The sequence below is a fragment of the Schistocerca piceifrons genome, chromosome 7 (genome assembly GCF_021461385.2).
Source record: "Schistocerca piceifrons isolate TAMUIC-IGC-003096 chromosome 7, iqSchPice1.1, whole genome shotgun sequence".
In the NCBI taxonomy this organism is placed as follows: Eukaryota; Metazoa; Arthropoda; class Insecta; order Orthoptera; family Acrididae; genus Schistocerca; species Schistocerca piceifrons.
Window position 1 is genome coordinate 416,630,782 of NC_060144.1, and position 21,582 is coordinate 416,652,363.

Genomic DNA, 21,582 nt, shown 5'->3' on the forward strand with positions numbered 1-21,582 from the left:
ACTGAACTACACTATTTCAAATTCTGAAACAAGCAGGCATAAAATACAGAGAGTGAGATGCTATTCAAAACTTGAGCAGAAACCAGACGGCAGTTATAAGAGTCGAGGCACAGGGAAGGGAAGCAGTGGGGAGGAACTGAGACAGTGTTGTAGCCTATCCCCAGTGTTACGCAATCAATATATTGAGCAAGGTGTGATGGAAACTAAGGAGAAATTTGGAAAGGGAATTAAATTTTAGAGGAAAAAATAAAAACTGATGACTTCATAATTCTATCACAGGCAGCAAAGGTCTTGGGAGAGTAAAGAAGAGAATGCATAGTGTCTTAAAAAGAGGCTATGAGATGGGCGTCAACAAAAATAAAACGAGGGAAATGGACTGTAGGCGAATTAAATCAGGCGATACTGACGAAATTAATTAGGAAACGAGAGACTAAAATTGGTAAATAAGTTTTACTACTTAGGCAGCAATATAACTGGTGATGGTTGAAGTAGAGGGGATATAAAATGCAGATGCAAAAGCAAGACAGGCAATGGCAAGGAAAAGAGAAATTTGTTAACATCATATATAAATTTAAATATTAAGAAGTCTTTTTCGAAGGTATATATACGTAGTGTACAATTGCACAGAAGTGACATGTGGATGATAAATGATTTGAACAAGAAGAGAACACAAACTTTTGAGACGTGGTGTTAGATGTGTAGATCGAATAACTAACGAGGAGGCCCTGCATTTTCGAAATATCCGTAAATGAGATTTTCATGGATACTAATAAATGTTTTCCAAACACGTTAAATATAACTCCAAACTAGTAAGAGGTGTTCACCTAGCAAATATCTAAAATAGGATAAACAGACAAAAGATGTTGATATTCTTGAGACTGCAAATACATAATAAATTCAGTTGTGAGGAGCTAACTAAAAGAAGGAATCAATCTATAGAACACATTCTGTAGCATCAAGAAATCGTCAATTTGGTAATGGAGGGAAGTGTGTGTGTGTGGGGAGGGGGGGGGGGGAGGGCGGGAATTGTAGAGGGAGAGCAATGATCAAAAACAGGAAGCAGGATCTTACGGATGTAGGTTGCAGTAACTGTGCAGAGATAACAAGTGCAGAATAGACTAGCATGGAGAGCTGCGCCCAACCAGTTCTGGTACTGAAGACTACTACAACAACAACAACGTCTTTATTCCCTAATAATATTATCAAAATGTCACAGATTTATCATCTGACAAATAAAACCCAAATAAAGTTTGTATAAGACGTTGTGTACCTGATGTCAAAATTATCTATTATAACTGCACTCTCATTATCGATAGCTGTTTCTAAATCAATACTATTACTTTTTCGGAATTTACTGTAGTGTACAAACTTACATCGAAAACAATAATTTCTTTTCTTTCAAAAACTATCTGGTGGACAGACAGAATCACCTATCTTCCATAGTATGACTTGATATTTAGTTCTGCAATAATCATCTGAGGAAGTAGACAGTACATAACAGACGTATCTGCGATAACTAGCTAACTTAGTTACTATTTGTGGTATTCAGATTGTTTGCAGGAATATTTTCCATCTAAAGTCGTGGTAACAGTTTTAGCCCCTGACTAGCCCTGTGTTATGTAGTGTGTATAGGAATGTATCAATACAAGTAAATACACACAAGTATTCGATACTTTTGTTTTGACACTGGATGCCATTCATACGATAATTATTCGGTGTCAAAAGAAAAATACTTGTATCAAAACGATTTTATGCGCATATCCAAGTGCTGAGTAAGTGTATGCCGTGTCTATAGGTTCATTCGATTAAAGGTAACACAACAAATTGCAAACTGTCCCTACGATACATGCGCAGTTACGCGATAGCTGTGATCGGTATGAAACCTATGTGTTACTCGAATGCACATTTCGAGTGTTTCTGTTTTTGGCCACCTGTAGCGTCAGTTGACACCTTTGCTCTCTTCGCGTTACTCAAACGTTTCTGATTTAAATAATGAAACACTGTATCAAGTACGTATTATTTCACGCTTAGCACTACTCCTCTGAGAATTCATTCTCCTTGTCAAATGCATGTATTTAAATAAGTATTTTGTGTGATGTCTGTATGTGAATTGTGTCTCTCTTGCACTGTACTGTGTCGTCTTTTTGCAGAAAAAAAAAAAACACACACACACACACACACACACACAGTGTGAAATCTCGCAAACAGTAAGAATGATGATTTGTGCGTGTGTAGTTTTGTGCGCTGTAGGCGGCACAGTACCTTATAACCCCAAAAAGACGACTACAATGCAAGAGAGGCAGAATGAAACATAAAAAATACTTACGTAAATATTTGCTTATTCTCGAAATGCGCCGTGTTGTGCGTGAAAAAATACATAACTAGTGCAATGTATCATTATTTAATGAATGACACAGCTGCAGGGTTTCCATAAACATGTCTCACTGATTTTGGTAATACAAATCTTGTTGCTGATTGACAGCACATAGCATATAATCAGCACCAATGTAGCAAATGGCCAAAAATTACAAATGCTGGAAATTATCTAATTTCAAGAAAAATTATCACTTGTGTAGTTGTCACTGAGTGATTTCTGTGTGTCGAGTGGTTATGAATCTGGTATACAACTTAATTAATATATCTGTGTAACGGTACAGCATACATATTTCCACCTATGCCACCTCACCTCATTAACCACATTAAGGTGTGCATGTCGTTGATAGTGAACCACAGTGTTACAGTGTTACATGCAGCATGGTTCTACATGCAAATGACTACTATTTAAATTATTATCTTTGGTTCAATCACTGATTTATGTTTTCTCTTTTTATTATATATGTTTTATTCTGTTGTTGAATGTGCTATTAAATGGAGTTGTATGAGTTACAGCTTAGTTTTTATGTTACAATAACTTTAAATCATCTAGCTCCGCAATTGGTGACACTGACAAGATCTCTGACGGTCATTGACATGAAATTCGACAGTCACTAATGCTTCGAATCGTGCCGTTTCACGCTATGTACGAACATCCGTGTCAACTACATCATAAATCTTCCATGTCGCACCGTCACCGTAACTCCACAATGTCAGACCAACCAACAACTGTAGATGTGTCTACTGGTGCAGTAATTAATCGTGTTACAGTAAAACCACCTCTGTTTTGGCAATTGAATCCCTTGCTGTGGTTTGCGCATCTACACTGAAGAACCAAGGAAACTGGTACACCTGCCTAATACTGTATAGGGCCCCTGCGAGCACGTAGAAGTGCCACAACGTGGACTCATCCTATGTGTGAAGTAGTACTGGAGGGAACTGACACCATGAATCCTGCAGGGCTCTCCATAAATTCGTAAGAGTATGAGGCGGGTGGGGGGGGGGGGGGGAATCTCTTCTGAACAGTACATTGCTAAGTATACCAGATACTCTCAATAATGTTCATGACTGGGGAGTCTGGTGGCCAGTGGAAGCATTTAAAATCATAAGAGTGTTCCTGGAGCTGCTCTGCAGCAATTCTTGATGTGTGGGTGTCGCATTGTCCTGCTGGAATTGCCCAAGTCTGTCGGAATGCACAATGAGCATGAATGAATGCAGGTGATTAGACAGGATGCTTACGTACATGTCACCTGTTAGAGTCATACCTAAACGCATCAGGGGTCCCATATAACTCCAACTGCACACGCCCCACACCCTTACAGAGCCTCCACCAGTTTGAACAGTCCCCTTCTGACATGCAGGGTCCATGGATGCATGAGGTTGTCTCCGTATCGGCACACGTTCATCCTCTCGATACAATTTCAAACGAGACTCGTCCGATCAGGCATCATGTTTCCAGTCATCAATAGTCCAATGCCAGTGCTGATGGGCCCAGGCGAGACGTAAAGCATGGCGTCGTGCAGTCATCAAGAGTACACGAGTGGGTCTTCAGCTCCGAAAGCCCTTATCGAGGATGTTTCGTTGAATGGCTCGGACTCTGACACTTGTTGATAGCCCAGCCTTGGAATCAACAACAGTTTGCCGAAGCGTTGCACTGCTGTTGCGTTGAGCGACTCTCTTCGGTCGTCGTTGATCCCATTCTTGCAGGATCTTTTTCTGGCCGCAGTGATGTTGGAGATTTGATGTTTTACCCGATTCCTGATGTTCACGGTACACTCGTGAAACGGTCATATGGGAAAATCCCCACTTCACCACTACCTCGGAGATGCTGTGTCGCAGCACTCCTGCGCCGATTAGAACACCACTCACTTAAATCTTGATAATCTGCCATTGTAGCAGCAGTAATCGATGTAACAACTACGCCAGACACTTGTCATATATAGGCGTTGTCGTCCGCAGCGACGTATTCTGCTTGTTTACATATATTTATATTTGAATACGCATGCCTATACCAGTTTCTTTGGCGCTTCATTGTAGAAAGTCAGTTAGTGCTAGCGTACGGTACACATGTAAAGTTATGTAGTTGCTGCACTCAGTGGAAATATGCCCACAGAGGTGCAAGACAATGTGGCATTGCCACTGAGCACTGATCGGTACATAACCATCCAGAGCGCCCTGATTACCTCATTCTCACAATCTGAGGCGAAGAGAATGAATAAGCTACTCCGCACTAAAGAGGTAAGCGATCTCACCCTATCGTAGCTAATTCGCCAACAGCATATATTAGCGAACAATGCACTCAGTGACGACATTCTGCGGAATATTGTGTTATGCCACCTGCCACCTGATGACAGAAGATATTGACAGTGCGTGCCAGCAATCTAGATGCACTCCCCCAAACTCCAGATCGCATAGCAGGAATGTATCCATCCGCGTGTAATACAACCGTTTTTCCACAGTCTCAGGCAAATTACATCCTCGGACACTACAGCCACAGGTTGCCGACCTCACTGCGCTATTTGCTGCATTACGGACCCAGTCTACTAGTCGCCGATGTTGTCACTACCGCTCACTGGGAAAATGCAGCCACTCTCCTTCACCAGTAAAAGTCGTCTGGTACCACCAACGGTATGGTTTCAAGGTGCACCAGTGTGGCCTGCTGTACAAATGGGGGATTGGGCAGAAAGTCAGTATTGATGGCCACTGGCTCTCCAGACAACAGTCGTCGACCATTTGTAACCGAACATGACACAAAGTTACAGTTTTTGTCAGACGCAAGTACTGACATAACAGTCTACTCATGCTCCCATCTACCACGTCACAACTTTAATGACAGCCACCTTTTTTCGGCTACTCATTCTATGATTGCTGTGCATGGTCATGTCACTTTAGTGTTGAACTTAAGCCTACAGCGCAAATCTGAATGGCAGTTCATCGTAGCAGACATGACATGCCACAGAGTCTGCACAGGATATGGTGGTTGACGCGCAGTGACCAATTTTCGTCCAGTGCACTGGGCAAGTTCATTTGTTTGTTTGGAAAGTGAGGGCAGAACTGTTTGCCCTCTTTCAATTGGTCAGTGATCCTGCAATCTTTCCCAAAAGATTTTACAGAAATTATTCAATAAAAACAATCATTTTTGCGTGACTTATAGCTTTGCATGTCAGCTTCATGATGACATGTCCATCATTTCGTTAATGGACATAGTTTTTGTGATATTTGCATCTAAGTAAAACACTGCACAAAATTCTAAAAAGTTTACAATGAAAAATAGGGGTCGCTATGATTTTGGGTTTGATACATACATAATATGATGCTGCATATGAAATTTAGCCAAGATATTGAATTTTCCTTTAGATTTGGGTACAGGTCTATACTTTTCACCAGTATCAAGAAAATTGATCTGATGTAACACACTTTTTTGCAGTTGCGGCAGCGAAAAAAGCCAGAATGAAATATTCACAACATTTCTAATATTTCATAAACGCTTCGGGATATCGAAATGGAATTTTGGAAAATGATACACGCAAAGAGAAGAGTATTTTGCCCTATGGTTATTATGCAAGATTTCGTTATCTGCCATGTTGTTCCACTAAATACAGACTTTTTCGATGAAAGAACACAATTCCTTCATTGAACGCAGTGGTTCTTAGCCATCGATAGCTGGTGAAACGACAAGTCTGGATTTTGGAACAGTATTAGTGAAGACATTACATGTTTATTTTTGTAAGCTATTGACTTTACTTTTCCAAAGTTCCTTTATGAACCACTGTTTCAGGATTCTCTCAACACTGCGTCCATACAACATGCCAGTGAGGCGATGCTGTACAACCTTTGCTTTGTTTTGGCAAAAGAAGTAAATTTTAACATAGTAACATGAGGAATGTAGGTTGTACTCAAAATTCACCACTCATTACACCTCTCCGAAAGCTACAAATGGTTAAAAAGCCAGGTGAAAATAAATTGCTGCTTTTGTTGCATTTTCTGCGGAATTCTTTCCAGATACTAACCAAAGCAGAGGTGACAATAAATCTACTGCAATGGTTGCTATGCAAGGTAAGCTTGGAGGGGCTCCACTGAGCGTATGCTTCAATTTACAATGGCACTTCCCCTCCAGTGCCCAGTATTTCCCCTACAGAGCCTGCCCGCAACCCTCACCACTACCGCTCCCGTCAACATGTACCCCACCGACTGCGCATCTACCAGCCATATTATTCTACGCACACTCTACTCGAAGTGGACTTTTTATCGTTTTAAGGACTCCTGTCTGACCTCGATAACTGACGCCTTCTTGACACCACTACAATCTAGCAAGCCAAGCGCACAGCAGGATAGATAATTATAGGTGATTCTCCAATCATAGAGCCGCTCAGACAGTTCCCTGAGATCACGAGCCACACTCCCACACTAGCACCTGTGCAGCATTCAATAACACACTATATTTCGACTTCACCCAGACCGCGACTTGCTCGACTGTGCCGCTTGACATCCCAGAAACTGCAGCACAAATTGTCCTCAATGCTTGCACAAAACATCTGGCACCCAACGAGCAGCAGTTATGCATCTCCACTACACGTGAACCCAAAGAAGAATAATGGGTGTGCCCATGTGGCGAGTACAGACAGCACAACGTCACAACCATTCCCGATCAACATCCAATACCCTGTATCGAAGATTTTACATTCAGTGTCCACTGTAAGCATATATTCCCTATGTTCGACTTAGTTCATCCATTCTTATTAGTTTCCTGTGGCACTGGGCAGTGTTACTGAGACTGCCGACTGCGCACCATTCAGACTATTTGAACTTACTCGAATGCCTTTTGGACTTTGTAATGCTGGCCAAATATTTCAGAAGTTCATGTATGAAGCCACACATGACTTATACATTTTTATGTCTACATTGACGACGTCCTGGTCATGTCAGATCCAGAGGCTGAACACCTGTCGCATTTACAACAGATCTCCCTCATCTACCTGCACATGGCCTGCTTATTGCCCATCAAAATGTGTCTTCAGAGCAGCTGAAGTACAGTTCCTAGGCTAGACTATCAATGCGTAAGGCATACGGCCACCGCAAGAGAAAGTAGAAACTATACTTAAGTTTCCACAGACTACGACAATTAAAGAATATGACAATTTCTTGGCATAACCAATTTTTACCGTCAGTTTGTTCACAATCATGCTCTCGTAGCTGCATCTTTGAATAAATTCTTACATTGTTCACGAAAGCTGAAGGACACACTTCAGTGGAGTAGTGAGGCCAAGCTGGCATTCACCCAGCTGAAGACTGCTATCCTAGAAGTTACGCTGTAAGCGTACCCAGTTCCGTAGGCGTCTCTCGCCCTGATGATCAGCACATCCGCTACTGCCATTGGTGCTGCACTGCAACAGCATACAGATGAAAGCTGAAAGCTCTTAGACTTTTTCAGTAAAAAGTTATCGCCGCCTCAACAAAACTGGTCCATCTATGATCACAGACTGTATGCTGCCCATTCTGTTATTAAGAAATTTCGTCGTATATTGGCGGACAGCACTTGACACTCATCCCAGATCACAAGCTACTAATATACTCTTTCTGCCAGTGTCCTGTAAAAGCGTCACCATGTCAGCTGTGACGTCTCAGGTGTATTGAACAGTTCACTACCAATATTGTTCACAATGAAGGAGAATTAAGTGTGACAGGTGATGCTCTCTCTCGGATCAAAGTGATCAATCGTGCAGTTCATTCTGAAGCTATCACCATAGTGCAACAAACAGATAGTGAGCTACGAGATTTGTAGGCACAACTATCAGGCTTACATCTCCGCTGTATTACGCTGTCACTGTCAACTAGGCTGCTGTATTAACAAACTGTAATCGTTTGTGACTGATTATTGACTTTCGCCAATAGGCACTCGCCTCTTTACATAACATGGCACACCATGGAGTATGAGTCACTATCAACATGGTGAAGACAGCTTTTGTCTGGCCACACATGTACAAAGATTGCAAGCAATATATGTGACAATGTATGGCCTGTAAACAGAATAAAGTTGGCCAGCACATTAGGTCACATCTTCGCACACTTCTTCCTCTGATCATAGATTTGAACATGTACATCTAGACCCTGTAGGGCCTCTCCCACCACCAGAAAGACACACCTGCTGTCTTATAGTCATCGATTGTATTACACGCTGATCCGACATGATCCCGATCGCCAAAATTACCACCGAAACTACGGGTATAGATAGCACATTTCAGTGTGCCTCTACGAATTACAACAGACCAGGGAAGACAATGTGAACCATATCTGTTCGAAGCACTCGTCCTCCTACTCGGTATGAAGCGGATCAGGACCACCGCTTAGCACCTGGCAGTGAATGGTTTAGTCGAATGCATCCACCGCCAATGGAAAATGTCGTTTCGATCTCACAAGTCACAACAGTGGACATAGACGTTGCCCATCATCCTCCTGGTCTCCGTGCATCACTGAGAGGAGACCTGAAAACCAACATTGCAGAACTTGTTTATGCCCAGCCATTACATCTGCCCGACAGTTCTTTGTCAACTTCCAGACAACTGCACTGGCCCATCAAACTTCGTAAAAAAGCTGCATACAAAAATCCAGCAACTATGTCACTTTACTCCAAAGGATCAGCAGCCCCATCGCCCTTTTGTTTTTGATGAACTACCGAAATATCATCATATCGTTGTACGGCATGATGCAGTATGCAAGCCATTGCAGCTACTCTACTGCCTCATCAGTAGAGCGGGATAAGACATTCAAAGTTGATGTTATGCTTATACCAACCACCATCATCATCGATAGGCTCAAATCTGATTTCTGTGCACCCTACAATGGCACGGGCTCATCTACACACACCACAGATTCGATAAACACTACAGCCCCACCACTGTCAGTCAAAGACCAGCTGCGATGGACGTCAGAGGTTACCTCTAATTTACCATCAGCAGCCTGTGCACGACTCTTTGTTACCCAGTCTGGGCAAATCCAGTTCAGTAGAAAATATCACTGACACTAGGAGGGGGAGGGGAGGGGGGGGTGAAGTTCAGTGTCATACAGTGTAAAGCTAAGTGCCACTGATTACTGCTCTTAATGTTTATCTTTGGTGCCATCGCTAACTTATGTTTTCTCTTTGTCTTGTATATGGTTTATTCTGTAGTTAAATGTACTATTAAATGGAGTCGTATATGTTACAGTTTGGTTTTTATGCTGCAATAAAGTTAATTCATCTAGCCCTGCAACTATAGCAACGAGGATAGTGAGATCCTTTTGATTTCGATGCCCCAGGATTTGTATATACAACAAATTTCCGCCGAAAAATCCCTCAAGAGATTAAAATTGCACTAGGATGTATTGAATTTTCACAAGGTTGAGATGCACTGTCCCTTTAAAAGGCTAGCCGTAACCTAGTACTCATTTTCTTCAACTAGAAGGCTATGATACTGAGCACAAAAAGCCTTGCGTATACAAAGCAAGGTTATTTAGTGATTTGAGTCACCAGAAGAAATAGATGCTGTCAGTCGAAACTCAGTTGCAACCACTCATTGGTCATCAAATGGTTCAAATGGCTCTGAGCACTATGGGACTTAACATCTGAGGTCATCAGTCCCCTAGAACTCAGAACTACTTAAACCTAACTAACCTAAGGACATCACACACATCCATGCCCGAGGCAGGATTCGAACCTACGACCGTAGCGGTAGCGTGGTTCCAGGTTGAAGCGCCTAGAACCGCTCGGCCACATCGGTCGGCCATTGGCCATCAGTTGGACAAATTTCAGCCAGCCATAAACTACTTGAAGTGGGAGATCTTTCTTTCAAAAGCATTCTTGTGGTCATAACGGTTGCTAACGTTAATCAAACGAAGCTTGTGGTACTGCTTCCACTGTCCGCACTACCCTTTGTCTACCCGGCCTGTTCATCTGTTCGTCGGCCATATTGGTTGCTGTGGTTTGCAATTGTGCAGTGCGTGCTTCTTGACAAAAGTTTGTTAGCTTTTATTGTGGTTTGTGACAAGAGAGAACTGCACGAAACACTGGCTGTCCAGTCTACTTATTGTGTTCGAGTATTTTTCGCTTACGTAGTACAAACACTATATTGTCATTAAATTACTCGGGTATGACCAAGAACAATGTAGGGTACCAGTTTGTTGTATCCTGTCCAGCTATAAACATAGAAATATTATGAATTGGAAAAAAAAGGTCTGATATTGATTACGATGTCGACTTTTGTGCAAATAGAACGAAGACAGTATTGCAAAATACCTTAAAGGAAGTTATTTCGAGAACATCGCCCAATCAAGGTAAATGAAATACATTTAGTATTTAAACATTATACTTAAACTGGAAGTTTTTGTAAATGACTTTTTTACTACAGAGGGAGGTATAAAATATTTAAAAAATGTTCAGTCATTGGTATTTTTTATCTGTATGGATACGTGACCTTTTAACATGGTTGAAGGAAAAAGCTTTTAATATCTTATGAAGGAACTGCAATCTAATTTTAATGTGCCTGGAGCAAAATATCTAAAAAAGATAACTCACGAAAAATATGAGGTTTGTGTGGCTACAGGTTCGGCTAAATTATCAAAAATAGACAATATTTGTCTCACACTGGATACTTGGCCTTAAATAATGAACGAACGAGAATTTTTTTGTGTGACAGCCTATTTTCTTTCGGCGAAATGTGTGTATTATACCTAACAGCTCGTTCACTAATCGAAAGACATACAGCTACATATACATCGAAAACATTTATGGACACTCTTGACAGTTGGAATATACCACAAATTAAAATTCGTGCCTTGGTAACATTTAATACCATGTAGAATTAGTAGAAGATATGGACAAGATCCAACGTAGAGCGGCGCGATTCGTCACGGGATCGTTTATAGTCAGCGCGATAGCGCAACAAAGATGCTCAACAAACTCCAGTGGCACACGCTGCAGTAGACGCTTAGTGATGATGATGTCGTGTGGCTAGGGCCTCCCGTCGGGTAGACCGTTCGCCTGGTGCAAGTCTTTCGATTTGACGCCACTTCAGCGACTTGCGCGTCGATGGGGATGAAATGATGATGATCAGGACAACACAACATCCAGTCCCTGAGCGGAGAAAATCTCCGACCCAGCCTGGAATCAAACCCGACAGTCCGTCGCGCTGACCACTCAGCTACCGGGGGCGGACAGACGCGTAGTGAATCACGGAGAGGTTTGCCATTGAATTTCAAGAGATACTTTCTGGAAAGAGTCCGACAACACATTACTTTCTCCTACATGCATCTTGCGAAATGACCATGATGAAAAATTTCGAGAAATTAGAGCTAATACAGACACTTACCGACAATCATTCTCCACACGCCACATTTGCGAGTGGAACTGGGAAGGAGGTATCAGTTAACAGTATCAGAGGTACCCTCCACCACACACCATCAGATGGCTTGCAGACTATTAATGTAGATGTTCTATGATAGCAGCCACCAAAACATCTATTGGTGAAGAGAAATATTTGTAATGTTTTGCGCATGCAACAAATCTCGTTACTGAAGTATGGTTTTTGAGCAACAACGTGGCACAAGTGAATCACAGCAAGATACTGCTTCGTCTACTGTAACACAGGAATACGACTTCTGGAAACATTATAAACAGCTAGCACAAGGCCGCAATAATAAAAAGGAAACACCACAGTGACGAAGTATCTCTTTATTTCTCAAACCCTGTCATATTTTTAAGAAGCAACACATTTATAGAATGGGTTCAAATGGCTCTGAGCACTATGGGACTTAACATCGGTGGTCATCAGTCCCCTAGAACTTAGAACTACTTAAACCTAACTAACCTAAGGACATCACACACATCCATGCCCGAGGCAGGATTCGAACCTGCGACCGTAGCAGTCCCGCGGTTCCGGACTGCAGCGCCCAGAACCGCACGGCCACACCGGCCGGCAGAATGGGAAAACATGAAAGTAATTTTTCTGTGTTTGAAGAAATATGCTCTACAATATCTTGTCGTCGCGTGTCCAGTGAGCGTTTATTTTCAAAAGCTGGTGCAATTACGATTCAGAATATAAATGTTTTCTCCTAAATATTTACAGCAATTGCTCTTTTTTAGGAAACCTACGAAAAAGCGTCTTCTTGCTAAAGGATTTTCATTACTGAAAAATCAAGTAAAATATCACATATACTCTACATTACTTCATTTGAAAAAAATATTGTGAGTATCATCGCAGGATGAATTGTGTACAACTCATTTCAGATGCTATCGATACTTTGTTGATATCGGAACAAGGCTAAGTGTGCGAAAAGAATCGTTTTTCAGGTATCGTCTTCATGTTTTATACGAATGGCTCCTCCGTTAAGTTTTTTGCTTTATGTCTGCTGGAATCTCTTTAAATCTCTCTTTATAACAATATGGAACAGCAGCTGGAATACTAGTTACGGAGGCAAAGTTTAAAATAAAATCATTTTTATGTCTTGTATTGCAGTGTGAACAACAGTTCTTCCGAAACTAATTTTTGTTATTAGCAGTCACAAATACTATTGAAGAATAAATGTACGAGGAAAAGAGTTTGAAATATTTCAACTTCAGATAAAATGTAGATATCCACAATACAAGAAAAAACTGTAGGGGAAAAACAGGCGTACCATTTTCAAGGCTTTCAGCCTAGCACAGATATCTAAGCTTTAAGAACTACAACAAACAATAAAAAACCTATCTCTAGATAAATTTAAGGAAGTATTAGACACTTGGATTAAAACGAAAGCATACAGTTCCTTCAACGTAATCTAGGTCGAGGTTTGACTTCGAAATTCTATCATTTGTTTCGATTATTTCATTATTGCACTCCTTGGCGACACTGAATGCATGGATAAGATGCTAAATGGCTAATAAGGATTCTATTCAAGCCTTTATTTTTATGTGAAAGGCTTTAAGACGTATGATCATCTCCTCTACACTACCTTATAGCGTTAATGTTCACTTCTTCGGTTGATTACCGAGTAAAAGTCACCTTTAAATAATGTTAAGTGGTAAGGTTGAGAATTAATAGCATACATGAAATTGCAGTGTGAGAAGTACAATTACAAAGAGGCAGCAATGATAATTAGCTAAACAACTGTAATATTTTTTGATCGTATCCTCCGATTATGTCGCAGAGATTAGGGAATGTAATACACTGAAACGCTAAAGAAATTGGTACAGGAATGTGTATTCAAATACACAGATATATAAACAGACAGAATACGGCGCTGCGGTCGACAACGCCTATATATAACAAAAATCTGGCGCAGTTGCTAAACCGGTTACTGTTGCTACAATGGCAGGTTATCAAGATTTAAGTGAGTTTGAGCATGGTGTTATAGTCGGCGCACGAGCCATGGGACACAGCATCTCCGAGGTAGCGATGAAGCGTGGATTTTCCCGTACGACCATTTCACGAGTGTACTGTGAACATCAGGAATCGGGTAAAACATCAAATCCCAGACATCACTGCAGCCGGAAAAAGATCCTGTAAGAACGGGACCAACGACGGCTGAAGAGAACCATTCAATTAAACATCATCGATATGGGCTTTCGGAGCCAAAGGCCCACTCATGTACCCTTGATGACTGCACGACCCAAAGCTTTACGCCTCGCCTGTGCTCGTCAATATAGACATTGGACTGTTGATGACTGGTAACATGTTGCCTGGTCGGTCGAGTCTCGTTTCAAATTGTATCGAGCGGATGGACGTGTACGGGTATCATGAATCCACGGACCCTGCATGTCAGAAGGGAAATCTGCATGTCAGAAGGTGACTGTTCAAACTGGTGGAGGCTCTCTAATGGTGTGGGACGGGTGCAGTTGGAGTGATATGGTGCCCCTGATAGGATTCTAACAGGTGACACGTACGTAAGCATCCTGTCAGATCACCTGCTTCCATTCATGTTCCTTGTGCATTCCAACGCACTTGGACAACTCCAGCAGGACAATGCGACACCCTCTACAGCACTTCTTCAGACATTTGTCGCGTCCATGCCACGTCATGTTGTGGCATTTCTGCGCGCTCGCGGAGGCCCTACGCGATGTTACGCAGGTGTACCAGTTTCTTTGGCTCTTCAGTGTAGTGTATAATTGAGTAAGGTTTTACACGATTTTACGCAGGTGTACCAGTTTCTTTGGCTCTTCACTGTAGCATATAATTGAGTAAAGTTTTTAGATATCGGTACTGGACTTCCTGGAACTGTCGCAAAACAAACCGAGAATACAAGGACATGTCTTGGAACGACCTTTCTGTGCCCTAGCATTGAAACTGTATACTTGTGCAATAAACAGGTAAAAATACGAAATCACCAAATACGGCACGACAGCTATGCAAACTGTGAAATCGAGATTACGCTGCGTGATGTGCCTTTGTTACACAATGTGAACACAGGACTCACGACCTCCTCAATCAGAACACAGGATCAGAGGACATTAGGCATTATGTAGTCAGCCAAACACACCAAACTTTTTCCAAGCACGAGCACATAAACCACGCCAGGAAGTCTTATACCAGTATACAAAATTTTAAACGTTAATTGTTATCTGTGTATGGAGAACAGTTTTTTTTAGTTCAAGAGATAAACAACTGTAGTTTTCGTATTCTAAGCTGCGTAGTATAGTACGAAAGCAATTTGTTTCTATGTACCGGCGCATCTACTGAAAACACATCCTTTTTATATGATTTGTTACGGTACAATAAATGTGGATAAATTGCATATCAGTAGTTAAAACGGTTACTCATCGAATTAATTGTATTCATGAGTTGAAACTCCCATTAGCACGTCGCAATGTTATTCTTAATTGGATATCAGTATAGTCATAGTTTCATAAGAAACAATCAGTATCAACCGCATATTTTGTACAGCTGGGGAAGCAGTTGCTTTTTCTAAAGCTGCTTTACTGTCAACTATATTGCGTTTATGTCTCTAAGCAAAAAGAACATATAATAATTTAAGCTTAGGTGCCAGTAATTAATTACAGCCTACAGAATTAATATGTAACTGGTTCTCTCGATTAACAAGTAGCCCACTCGACTCGTTTCTCATTCCTGAAATATGTCATTTCTTATGAGATCCACGAAACACGAGGTAGCTGCAATGACATTACACTGTCTACATTAGCAACGTAGTATTTTGCATATCGCACTTTAATTAACGGGGTTGGAACGACTAACACTGTAATTCACGGAATAGGAACGACTACGTTTAGCACGTTAGAGGCACTACTCTCTCTGCGGTTCCGCCATTTAAAATTTCAGAAATCTGGTAGTGTCCGATTCCACTCGTCGGCTTTGACCAATGACGTAGTACCTAAGGCAAAGCCTCTGCATAGAGTGAATCTATGAAATGTACAGATCATACTCGTAAACAAACGAATGTAGTATGCGATAAAATTACGCTCACGTTTAACGCTATTATTATTTGTAAACGCACGAATTACATCCAAACGCGTTGAAGATAAAGAAAATAAATAAAGGCAAGAATCGAAAAAAATTGTCTGACTAGAATTATTATCATGGTTTATGCGAGTAGGGGGGCGCAGAGAACCATTAAACTGCATTACACTATAGCGCATGTTGAAATCGTACTATTATAAAATTGCGTTAATTTTAATTATTCATTCAAACGGAGAAGCGCAGGAAATTTGGGGTTTTGCCGGGGAGAAACTAAGTTACAACAGAACAACGGAAAAATAAAGTGAATGATAACAAATAGGAATAAGTAACATGAAATATGGCGAAACCAACACGCTAAATCCTAAAAGAGCAGGTGCGCAAGTACGAAAAATCATAAAAAGTAACAAATATTGAACTCGATAACTAGAACTGACATATATGTGTTCAATTCTATTTACCGATTCCAATATTACTAACTTTTTCGCAGAAGTTCAGAGAGCACTTAACGGCTGCAGATGATTTTATGCTTAACACACGTTCTGGAGAAACGATCTAATTAATGAACCACCCAATAGTTGGAATCGTTAACTGGAATTGACCTATAATATATGAGGTAAATTCTAGTTACCGATTCCAATAATAAGAACTTCCTGCGCCCGCATCTCGTGGTCGTGCGGTAGCGTCCTCGTTTCCCACGCCCGGGTTCCCGGGTTCGATTCCCGGCGGGGTCAGGGATTTTCTCTGCCTTGTGATGGCTGGGTGTCGCGTGATGTCCTTAGGTTAGTTAGGTTTAAGTAGTTCTAAGTTCTAGGGGACTGATGACCATAGATGGTAAGTCCCATAGTGCTCAGAGCCATTTGAACCATGTTTTGCTCAGAGCCAATAACTTTCTGCGGTAGTTCGTAGAGCAAGTAGTACTGCGGAAATCCCATCACATTTCAGTGCACAAACCGGCTGCAAAGACGTCATAGAATGGTTGGAATCTGTGACTAGAATTGAACTATATAGGTCAGATCTAGCTACCAGATCCATCTATTCAACCATAGAATGGTGGGAACCGGTAACTAGAATTGGCCTATATTTGGAAAAACGATGTGCATAGTAAATCATGGAATGTTTGGAATCGGTAACTACAATTCATCTATAAACATAAATTCCGGTTATCTGTTCCACGCTTTTCATGGTAAATAATATATCAATGTAGGTTAACTGTAGTTACCGATTCCACAAATCACTATTTTCAACGTCTTTACAAGTAATCACGTGCAGTATTATGTTGTACGATTTCTATTTTGCTGTTACTTTCTGTACTACTGCAATAAATAAAGTGTTTGTTTGTTACGGAAGTACAGAGAGAAATGAAGCAATGGAAACACTGACAGAAACCATTGCGAACATACGTTGTAAAAACGCAGAACTTGCCTACCTAGGAATCGACAAAAGAATTCTTTTATATAGGACAAACTTACTAATCCATTTCAAAGAACATTATTGTCAAAAGCAGTAAAGAAAACATTTCCAAAAATGAAATCTTTACAAACATCATTACACACTCAAAAAAACTAAAAAAAAAACAGAACCTTGGAACTGATAACAATACTAAACGTAACTCACACCAGCTACAATAGCTCGAAAATGACAAACGATATAATTTGTACCTCAGGAATGAAAGCAAAATTGACATAAGTAGAGCAAAATAAAATTGGCTATATAAAGGGAAACTTACCACATATGAACTTCCAAAGGAATGAAAGATCGAGGCTAACAATAAGAATAAAATAAGGACACAATAAGAAATAGTAATAGTAGAGGGTCAAACTATAACGAAATGCAAAAACCAGAATAACTAATCAAAAAATTAATAATAAACACTAACTGCCAGGTACGAAAGAGGCACCATCAAAATCAATTCTTCCCCACCACCCGCCCCCAAGCGGACCCAAAATTTAAAAATAAGAAGTACAAATGATATCACAATTCAATCACGTAAACCCACAGGCAGAAGACACAACTACTAAACCATCGCCCCACCATTGTACCCAAGAAATATTAAAACGACAGAAAATCCTCCACATGGAGAAACCAAAAAGGTACCAAACCCACAAACCATGGAAAAAAATAACAACAGAAAACAAGAAAAAAATATGAAACCCACCCACATCTAACAAAACGAGGCCTGTACGTTTTGCAGACTGTTTTCATAAATGCTGCAAATACACAGTAACCTGTAGGAATTCTCTTGCCTCCAACAGTAGTCGTCTAAATGTCCTTGCAATACTTCTCTTTCCCGCACAACAACAGATTTTACAGCCCCCCCTCCATAGTATCTGTACATGACCCCGTTTTGTGATCTTTAAACTCAGTATTGAGATTAACAACCAAATGATAACTCCCGTCACCCAACCCCTTGTAGGAAGAAAACCCATCTGCCATCACTATTGACCCTACTTCCACATATTCTTCAACTGAAGCTGTTAACACTTCTTCGGGGTACAATTTGGAACGACCCTAAATACAACATCAGCACAATCCCTTCCAGAAATTATTACTCCAAAAACCCAAAGCAAAAACAAACTCACGCCCCCTTGCATATTTTCTCTTTTCAAAATGTGACTCGTCTACTTCAACTATAACAATCCCCCATCCCAATGATCCCCAGCACTTTATAAATTTCCCGCAGACTTCCGTACAAAATGAAAATCATTCAACTACAGTGGCATACGATCTAACCTTTTTCAACACCATATAATTACCAGGGACTAGTGCAGCAGGGGATACAACCCGTCGGCTTTGAACAATGACGTCACAAGTCGCCAGAGAGCATGTATTACAGAGATGAAAGAGCTGAGGAGAATGTTGAGGAACAAAGGAATGCGAGAGAGATAAACATAAGTGTTTTTTGACTTTTTTAATAAAAAGTCTCACGAGATAGAATAAACTGAGCCTACTTTATTAAGCAATATCTTGTCAAAAGCCGAGAAGCGATTGTTCTTAATGTTCTAGCTCCCTTCAGTACGTAATAAGTGTTTTTTGACTTTAAAAAAAAAAAAATCTCACGAGATAGAATAAACTGATCCTACTTTATTAAGCAGCTCCCTTCAGTACCTAATAAGTCTTTTTTGGCTTTAAAAAAAAATCTCACGAGATAGAATAAACTGATCCTACTTTATTAAGCAATAGTGTTTTTTTGGCTTTTTAAAAAAAATCTCACGAGATAGAATAAACTGATCCTACTTTATTAAGCAATAGCTTTTTTTGGCTTTTTTAAAAAAATCTCACGAGATAGAATAAACTGATCCTACTTTATTAATCAATATCTTGTCAAAAACCGAGAAGCGATTCTTCTTAGTGTTGTAGCTCCCTTCAGTAGCTAATAAGTGTTTTTTGGCTTTTTAAAAAAAAATTTCACGAGATAGAATAAACTGATCCTACTTTATTAAGCAATAGTGTTTTTTTTGGCTTTTAAAAAAAAAATCTCACGAGATAGAATAAACTGATCCTACTTTATTAAGCAATATCTTGTCAAAAGCCGAGAAGAGATTCTTCTAGTGTTGTAGCTGCCTTCAGTAGCTGATAAGTGTTTTTTGGCTTTTAAAAAAAAAATCTCACGAGATAGAATAAACTGATCCTACTTTATTAAGCAATCAGTAAAAAAACGAAATTGAAACATAACAGCAAAAGCTTATTAGAACACAGAACTGCTTTATTATCTATGCCTCGAAGTGAAGACATTACGATCTATGACTAAGGAATGACGTCATTGTTCAAAGCCGACGGGTTGTATCCCCTGCTGCACTAGACCCCAAACACTGCACTTGCACAATTCTGCAATAATGCCCCATGATTGTAAAAGCCTTATAGTTCATTTACGGTCAGTCATTCTGTCAAGGAGCAGTTTCGCTGTAAAAACAACTGACTCATCCATAATGAAAAGCAATTGGGTAAGAAAGCAGAATCTTATAAATCACGAATACTTTCACCAACAAAAGATACCGAAATCAAACACTATACATCATATTTTTAATATACGCGCGTTAAGACGAAATCCAGAGAAAGCATTTAACAGTACAATCTGCGGCATTAACAAAATAACAACACACATTACGTCATTGGTCAAAACCGACGGGTGGAATCGGACACTAGAATTGACCCGTACCCAGTCTTACGTACGTAATTTATGTGCGTACCGATAGCTTGAAAATATAACGTGTTTGTCTTACATGTTTTCAACGTCGCTGTCGGCTGCTGCTCGTATCGGAGTTTTTATTTCCCTCCTGCATTTCCATTATTTCATCGCAGTGGTCTTACAATGCAGTTCCCCAATAAGCAACTTCTTAAGTGATATAATGAAGAACCAACTACATTAAATAATTATTAATATATCGCAGACAGATGACACTTCTTAATACCGCAATTAAGTACACCACATGATTGTTACACAGAAATCTCGTGCCATTTACTCTGCTTTCTGTTTGTGCCACAACTGAGTACTATTGCGTCAGATTTAGTCCAAACCTTAGCAAGGCACTGTCTCCTAAGAAACAATTGTGTACATACAGTACACAGCTGTCTCGTATACATAACGAATAGCATACACCTACTTTTTACAATAAACATACATATTTAGAATGAAAAATACACATAATTAAACCTAAGGTGAAGATTTTCTTACCTGAAAATAAATTACAATCGCGAAAACGAGAATCGTGGCCAATAGGTTCATAAGATTTGGCAAGTTGTGTCTATAAAAGGCCTCCCTCACGGCCCGAATTTTGTCCTTGCGAGTTGAAAGTAAATGGAACAGGGCGACGACAGCTCCCTCAAACTCCGTACCACGTCCTGTGTTTACAGTCGTCGGGCTGAAAGCTTTCCACGTAACAGTTTCACAAATGTTCGTCGCAATAAACAGAGATATGCCTGATCCCACACCATAGCCTTTCTGTAGAAGTTCATCAAACAAAATTACTACCATTCCTGCTATCACTAGCTGAATTATTATAATCAAACATACACCAGTACCCATTTCACTTGGATCGCCATACATACCAGATAAAACATAGACAACCGCCTGGCAACTAGTTATTATTAAACCAAGAAGCTTCTGTGCACCATTAAAAATCGCCCTATCTCGTGGTATATCTCCTACCTCAATTATCTTCGTTCCCTCCAGAACTTGTAAAATCATACCCGAAGTTACTATTGGTGAAATGCCAAGTTCCATTAATGTCCCTCTATTTGAAGCTAAAATTACACGTGTCCAATAGAAAGGATCTGCAGAATCTGAACTCATTATTCCAAATAGAGGAATCTGACAGCAAACAAGATAAATAAAAAGTGTTATTATTGTCCATAACATTTTCTCACGAAAGGAAACTTTCCTTTCTGGCTTCGTTACTTCGGGAAGAATACTGCAAAACGGTTTAATAACTTCGAGAAACACCCCCATTTTGAAGAAAAAAATATCCAATATCAAAACTAAAGTATTCGAGTGACACGAGAAGTGTTACTGACATACAACTGCTAACAGCGTTTACATTGCACGTTTTCAATCGAAAATTGCAAACAGAATGTTCTTGCTAAAACTCGTCCGTGACTTTCACCCAATGAGCAGTCTCCTTTCGCCACAATTAAATCAAGTTGATTCCCACGACATTCCGACGTTACTAACCAACAACAATAAAAGAATCGTTAACGGTTAGAAACAAAGTAGTATTGTCGAATTAGAACCAAACAACACACTCACTTGCTACGCATCCAGATGTCATTCCTTCTAAAAATAAAACTAATT

At 40.3% G+C, this 21,582-nt stretch overlaps 1 protein-coding gene across 1 annotated transcript in view; it reads right to left on the reverse strand.

Annotated features, from left to right (window-relative positions):
- The window catches only part of LOC124805228 (protein transport protein Sec61 subunit alpha-like), a 50,495-nt gene extending 29,255 nt beyond the window's left edge, over positions 1-21,240 (reverse strand). Inside the window, exon 1 of the mRNA XM_047265731.1 lies at positions 20,467-21,240. Within this exon, the coding sequence (XP_047121687.1) occupies positions 20,467-21,240 (774 nt within the window). The remainder of the gene's footprint in view (positions 1-20,466) is intronic.
- Positions 21,241-21,582: the final 342 nt, after the last annotated feature.